The following is a 7602-nucleotide window of genomic DNA, read 5'->3' on the forward strand; positions in this document are numbered from 1 at the left end:
GGGGGGGGGGGGGGGGGGGAGCGGAGTCTTTAAAATACTACTGTCAGACACAGGAGCGGGGGCTCAGATTTTAGTCACGTAGTCGTTATTTGTTTTTTCTTTCATAATACATTCACTAGTAATTTAAGAATGCATGCAGTCTTATGCTGTAAAGAAGAGTATGAGCCAATTTTTTTTTCAATTTTTACCTGTGAAATGATTTAAAATCATAATTATGAATTACTGTGTAAATACTAAAGGGGAGTTGGGGGTCTTGGCATGTAATACGAGTGGTCACCGAGGGGAGGGAGGGGTTGAAGAAACTAAAAAAATAGATCGCTTAGTATGCGTATGTTCCCTTATTTAGGTATCGAGTATTTAACATTTGGCACAACATTTATTCAATCTAGTAAACCGAGTTTTGATTCTCTTGTTGTTCAAGATATTAAATGTCAGATCTACTTTTATTATTTCTATACGTAACCTTTTCAGTTGTGTTTATGGTCATGTTAATCTGTTCCATAACTTTGCGATTATAAAACAATACTAACCCAATAATTTTGATAAAAATGTCACTGTTTGTTCTTGTGAGCAGGACTTGTGTGAAATTAATTATTGAATAATTATAACAAATATAACATTATTCACTGATGAAACAACTTAGTCAATCTACGATTTCAGTAATCGGGGGTTTCTGAGACCAAAATCTCTAAATGAAACATATCGTCATTCCAGTCATTGACTTTGACAAAACAGATGATGATTTTGAACGGAGGTTTTAGTCTCAGAAACCCACTGTACGTCATATTGAAATTGAAGTCCAATTAGTTGCTAGTTCTTTTGACTAAATATATCTGTAACCTTTTAACGAGTCCCGGCGGTTGACATTTCAACATGATGTCCGCTGTCCGGTTTTATTTTTAAAATGGCATACAATTACATCTTCCTTCATCCATCCAAGTATATTTCCTTTGCTCTTAATTGTTAACATGTTAAAAATGTTGATTTTTATCTTTCAAACTTTTTCAATGCGTTATTCACTTTTATGTGATCTTGAATATCGTATTCCATTTCGAGGGAATCCATTGGCGCTGTATATTCTCAGACAAAGCGCACAATCGCGCTACAACGCTGATTGTCTCAATTGAACGCAACAGCTTTATTGATATATATTGTGGACGCCAATTGATGTTATGTCATCCTCCAAAACTTGTGTTTGCACTTCATTTAAATTGGACGTCAGTAAAGTACTGTGCTTCTGAAGTTGTATACAACTTAGAAAGTAAGGTTGTGAGATAAACAATGTAACGCATAATATCGTAAAAATATTGTGTCAATGACCTGATATACTTTTATGTCACTAACTGTTTAGTTCGTAATGATGATTTTAACTGAATTCCACAATTGTTTCCGCAAACCACCAATAGATGGCGCTGCTCGGAAATTAAAACGCGCTATAGAACTATTAATGCATAATTACTTACCTGTTATGATTTTTTTGTCGTCGTAGTTGGCCTGTTAAAGTGTTAAATAAAGTGTGCAAGTGTGAGTGTTTTCGTGAATCCCTAAGTAGTTAATTGTACATTAACTATTATACAATTCGATATTATGTTAAAAATAAAAGATTTATATACATTGTGACACATTTACCTTTAAGAATATTTGTATATACTTATTTACATAACACTTCGAAATTCTCTAACTAGATCGTCTTAATTATATGTCATTAATCCTTGACATTAAAAGTTTTCTGTTGTTTTTAACAAGAGGCGTTGTTCTTGTTTCAGGTTACCTGACACGGGACAACCACCTATAATAATATCTCTGGCGGATAACGCGAAATTGGATTTAAAAACATCGGACGAACTATTGTTTGTCAATGACTCTGAAGAACACAATGACACGAAAAAGTTTTCCGTCGGAGAGGCCGACGCTGTGGAGGAAGATAAACAAAATGCAGAAGAAACGGTTACAGAGAAAGATTCTACAGAGCCATTACTTATCGTTAAAGCAAAACCAATGCACGAAACAAAACAAACAGAAGAAGCATTTCGAAGCACCACTCCTATGCCTGAAACAGACAAAGAATCTCAATCCGAGGAGTGGAGAGAAGAAAACATTCCAGTCAAACCGGAGACGCCGCAGGAAGATATACCTTCGTTCTCAGAGTGGGCTCAGAAGCAACTGGCCGAGGCCGAGAAAAAAGACACCGTATTGAACCACTCGAGTCAACCTAGTCATAGCAATACAAATCTTAGTAATAAAAGCACAAAGCTTCGCTCAAAAAATTACGCTTCGCTCGCTTGCGGAGCCAAGGTGGTTGCCACCAACCCAGAGGCCGGTTCAGCCAGCTCCATTCTGTCCCCGAACCGGGACGAGTACATGCTCAACACTTGCACCAGCCGTATCTGGTTCGTCATCGAGCTGTGTGAGGCGGTGCAAGCGCAGAAAATAGAGATAGCCAACTTCGAGTTGTTCTCCTCCACGCCCAAAGATTTCGCCGTCTACTTCAGCGATCGATTCCCTACGCGGGACTGGGCTAGCGTCGGCCAGTTCACTGCTCAAGATATGAGGGATGTACAGAGTTTTGATCTGTATCCACATTTATTTGGTAAATTCATAAAAGTCGAGATGCTGTCTCATCACGGCTCTGAACATTACTGCCCCATTTCGCTTTTTAAAGTGTACGGAACATCAGAGTTTGAGGTACTAGAGAAGGAAAGCTCCCAGCACTCGGCTCATATAGACGAAGACGAGGACGACGAGATAATTGATGTTCCCGATGTGCCCACTGCGGAAACGGAACCCTCGAAAAACCTTTTCGGGTCTGCAAGGGATGCAGTCATGTCTATTATGAAGAAAGCTGCTCAAGCGTTAGTGAAGACGGAAGTTCCTAAAAATGTATCTAACGAAAGTAACGATACGTCGGTGGACGCAATGTACAAAAAGTGTTGTTCTCCAAGCCATATTATTGTATGTGATAATTGTAGTGAAACGCTTTATAATGAAGTATATGAGCTACTCAGTTGTAGTTCGGACAAATTAACTAATTTAGTGCGTCAAGTGTTCCTACGTGAGACTTTGAAGTGTACGGGAATTTGTCAACCTTACGGTTTAGATTTTAAAAGTACAAAAACAATCGAGTTCAGTGACGAACGTGTCGCGTACATGAACGCTTTATTTCCCCCGAAATATTTAGCTGCACTGTGCAATATGCTTGCAATTAAAGAGAAGAAGGTCGTACTAAATACGAGTTTCGAGACAGAACAAAATGTAACCACAAATATTACATTGGACGAAACACCGCATAAACTGAACGGTGAAACTAATTCCGATTTAGAAATTAAATTAGTTCCGATCAAAACCGGCGATACGGTAGACGAGAAAACTAATGAAACACAATTGAAAGAAACACCAGCACCTTCTGAACAAATAGATAAAAATAATATAACTATAGAGATATTAAAAGAAGAAAATGACGAAACAGACGTTAAAAAGGAAGAACCGCAGTCAGTACCAGAAGACATTCCAACTCCAGAGCCACAAGAAAACTATCAGCTCGAAAATGATAAAGTTTTGGAATCAGAGGTTGAAAACGAAGGAAAAGAGGGATCTATAAAGACAGATAATAAAAATGGAAAACACGAAACGTTAAATGACAAACCAAAGGAAGCTCTGGTAGTTGACGATGTGAACGAGCAAATGATTATGATCGAAAGCGACCACTTCATATCGGACCTGGATCAGATGGCGGTAGATCCCGCGCCCACCGGCACGCAGCCCGCACTTAGCCAGAACCAGGCGCAGACCACTATACAAAAAGAGTCAGTTTTCCTGAGATTGTCTAACAGAGTTAAGGTATAATTCCAATTCATTCATCTATCTTTGTCTGATGTTTCACTTCAGAAACAAAAGTTCTGATTTATGTACTATCTCACTTTACATTTTTAAGTTCACGATACATTTTATATAATACTACTTTGGTAAATGCGATTGAATTGCTGACAGTTCCATCTACTCTACTGCAAAAATCTTTATAAAAAATGTTGCCGAGGAGTAAACTTTTTTAAATGAATATGTCTGTTTGTAGACTTTTCAAAAGGTAGCTTTGCCTACCCCCCCTCCCCCTCTAAATATGAAAATAGGTTTCTTAACAAAATTTATTTCTCAATTTCAGACTTTAGAACGAAACATGTCACTATCTGGTCAATATCTGGAGGAGCTGAGCAGGCGATACAAGAAACAAGTCGAGGAAATGCAGAAGTCATTCGAGAAGACCATGGTCCAGATGTCGGAGGAGCGGCGGAAGAGCAACGAGAGGGAGCAAAAGTATTTGGAACAGCTGACCAATCTGCAAGAGCAGATGACGCATATGGCCTCCGCGCTGCATACTTTGATGGAGGAGAGAAATAGTTGGTTTGGAAACATGACAGTCCTGAAATTCGTACTATTTCAGTCCATAATACTCAGCATCGCGTTCTATTATGTTACTAAAAGAAGAAAGAGGGAGTCTATTGTAGTTATGCCGGTCACAAAGAAGATTAAGAAAAGGCAGGAGAGGTTCAGAAGAAAATCGGTGGAAGGCGTAAGCGGCCACGCCACACCCTCGGCTAAAAAGCGGAGACCGAGCGAGGAGGCGTTCGAGATAGAGAGGCAGTCGACGGAGGAAATGGCCACGATGGACAGGGAACTAAACGACGGAGACTGGCAGGTGGCTAAAAAGAACAGACGACGCAAGACTTCCGTAATACATAGAGGTCTGGAATATGACGCCACTGTAAATTGCGTCAGACAAGATAGTATAGGGAAGTTACAAGAAAATCTGATACCACTGGACGAGGGCGAATACTTCGCGCCCGTGTCCGAACCGAGGGAGTTTACGGTGGAGGCGCCGCAAAAGAAGGAGTCGCCCAAAACGAACGGCTCGTTTTTTAATAGTCTAAAGTCGAAAACTATGAAGACGAGACGGCTGTCGTCGCCCGCATTTCTCCGGACGCTGAGCCGGCAGAGCGCGCGCAGCACGCCCAGCCCCGTGCTGCGCAGTACGGAGCCCATGTTCAACGGTAAGCTGGGGAAGAAGGCGGCCTCCGAGTCGCCCACTGGTAGCCTGTGGTCAGAGTCCACGGAGCTGTCGCAGGGCAGCCGGCACGACACAGATAGCGCCGGCGCCGGCAAGAAGAAGAAGAGCCTCAAGAATATATTGAAGAAAGTGTTTTGAGAACTTTTATTTTTGTAATGTTGGTGTGTTTGTCGCTCGATGAAGCGTTCAGCTGTTGTAAATTATTTCTTTGCTCGTATGTACTGAAGATATTAATTAAATTATTGTATAAAGTTTATCGTGTCATTGTTAGACCTCATTAGGTGCCAATTGTGATAATTAGGGAGCCTAATTGTTGTTAGCGTTTTGATTTGTGCGTGTTGTGAGTGCGAGTGCTGCGGCGAGATAAATTATGTTCTGGACCGATGTCAACTGGACACTAGTCGGGGGAGAGTTCGGTGCAGTGGCATTAAATGCGTTATATTTATCTGGTCATTTTATTTTCATCCCTTGTCCCTTGAAATAAAAGACAATTACATACTAATAGTATTTTATATTAAATGACAAAAATTCTAATTAATTAGAATTAAAATTTATTTAGTGCAATATATTTCTATTCTTCCTACGTATAAAATACAATAATATTTCACCATTTTGTGACTTAAAGAAGGAAGAAAAATGTTGAGTGATTACTGCATTGACCTTAAACTTCAGAAAATAGTAAAATATAGAATCAAGACAATCTTTTATCTAAATTTTTTGTAAAAGTAACAAATTAAATGTCGCAAAGACAATAATAATTAAGTATACGAAATAAATTCACAATTTTTTAAGTAAACAAGTCGTGACTTTAAAATAGAGAGAGCAGTGATCTCCGGACGATGAACTACGAAATACAATAACAAATTTGCATTGAGGAAACATTTGTATAAATATGTATTGTGTCCGGTATTGGAGGAGCAGGAGCGGGCGCGTGTTTGCGTTGATGGATACGAGATTGAGCGGTGGACGTAGCACGAATATTTGCGACAAGTGCCTTCGTATCGTCTTCTTAAATTGTCCAAAATAACCGTGAGATTTTTAGTGTACTTTACAGATATAAAGCTACACGTTGTTTGTCGCAAATATTTGTGCTAGACCCACAGTTCAAACGAGCGAGGGAATCGCGCTCTCTACCATTCCTAGCTAAAAGATACACCTACAAGGATCTTATAACTATTTTACAAATCCCTTAATGTGATTACAAGACAACAGTTAAATTGAAATATTTTACAATCAAAATAAATTAAAATTTTAATACTTGCTGTAGCCCGTGACTCCGTCAGAAAATTAAAAAAAAAACTATTGGTCGCAGCATAATGTTAAAGCCTTCCTCTATTCAACTATCCAACAAAAAAATATTTTTTCAAATGAGACCAGTAGTTTGAGATATGCGCGTTTAAACAAACAAACTCTTCTGCTTTATAATATTTGTATATATACAATAATTACTGAACGTCTACAATATTATAAGTACCAATACTTATCCCAACATTACATCTCTTTTAAAATACCAACGACATAATGGAGTACAACAACATAGTTATATATTAAACACTTTTATCTTTCTAAAATGAACATACATATATATACATATAATTCATATACATAATAATTTAACAAGAGATTAAAAACATTAACATTGTCCGTTTTAATTATAATTACACTTAAATGAATCTCACTCAGAGTCCCCGACTGGCCGGACCTCAGGAAACAATAGTCACTGATTGTAAGAAGTCCTTCAAATCTACACACTTTATGTTCACCAGTTTCTTCTGTCTCGCTCTCGCATTCAGACCTTTAGCTGCCGTCTCGAGGTCCTCGGTTGTGTAAGGCTTGCTGCTGTTCGTAGCAAATACTATTTCGTTCACTTCTTCATACAATTTCACTGTCGCTAAATATTTAAAATGATTTTTCAGCGTGTTCAGTATAGACTCGTGAAGTTTTACATCTCTGCACACCAGGTTTAATATGAAATGACCTGAAATATAACAAATAATATTACAATAAAACAGCTATTTTTTTTTACATCATAAAATTACAAAAAAATAAGCGGTCACATGAATTCGCTGATATAGTGAAGCGACCCATAGACATCCATAATTTCATATGCCTTGTTGGTTTCAGAAGAGAATATGTGCCCTTACTACGCGTACCCTCCTTCGCGAAATCTACTTTCCCTTCCTTTTCTTTTCTTATAATGATAGGATAGGAATGGTCGGAAGATAGGTAAGGAAGTGGAGTTTTTAAATGAGAGTAATATTAGGTTTCAACTAGGCACACTCATAAACTGTACGCGGAATTGCTTCCACTTGAGGTGCGTGTTCTTTATGGTGATTTCATGTGTAAATTATTTTGATTGTGTGAGTGTTGAAGTGTAAAGTGTGTGGTGTAGGGTAGGTGGAGGGGAGCTGACCGTGTTGTTGCAGCAGCGCGGAGACCTGCTGGAGGGCGAGGTGGTGCAGGAAGTGCGGCGGCGGACAGGAGAGGCCCAGCCCCCGCTCCTTGCTGTCCATGTCGAACATCACCACATCGTACTGCTCTCC

General features: G+C 39.1%; 2 protein-coding genes across 3 annotated transcripts in view; one reads left to right on the plus strand and one right to left on the minus strand.

Annotated features, from left to right (window-relative positions):
• Nucleotides 1-5504, plus strand: part of LOC106127640 (SUN domain-containing ossification factor) — a 50365-nt gene extending 44861 nt beyond the window's left edge. For both annotated transcript variants that reach the window (XM_013325791.1, XM_013325792.1), the window contains 2 exons: nucleotides 1767-3837; nucleotides 4157-5504. In XM_013325791.1, the coding sequence (XP_013181245.1) occupies nucleotides 1767-3837; nucleotides 4157-5197 (3112 nt within the window). In that variant the 3' untranslated portion in view covers nucleotides 5198-5504. The remainder of the gene's footprint in view (nucleotides 1-1766; nucleotides 3838-4156) is intronic.
• Nucleotides 5505-6351: 847 nt separating this feature from the next.
• LOC106127732 (methyltransferase-like protein 13) overlaps nucleotides 6352-7602 on the minus strand; it is a 7712-nt gene continuing 6461 nt past the window's right edge. The window contains 2 exon segments of the mRNA XM_013325955.1: nucleotides 6352-7037; nucleotides 7473-7602. Of these exon segments, the coding sequence (XP_013181409.1) occupies nucleotides 6763-7037; nucleotides 7473-7602 (405 nt within the window). The 3' untranslated portion in view covers nucleotides 6352-6762.

Source organism: Papilio xuthus, unplaced genomic scaffold (genome assembly GCF_000836235.2).
Source record: "Papilio xuthus unplaced genomic scaffold, Pxut_1.1 DF824655.1, whole genome shotgun sequence".
NCBI classification, from domain to species: domain Eukaryota; kingdom Metazoa; phylum Arthropoda; class Insecta; order Lepidoptera; family Papilionidae; genus Papilio; species Papilio xuthus.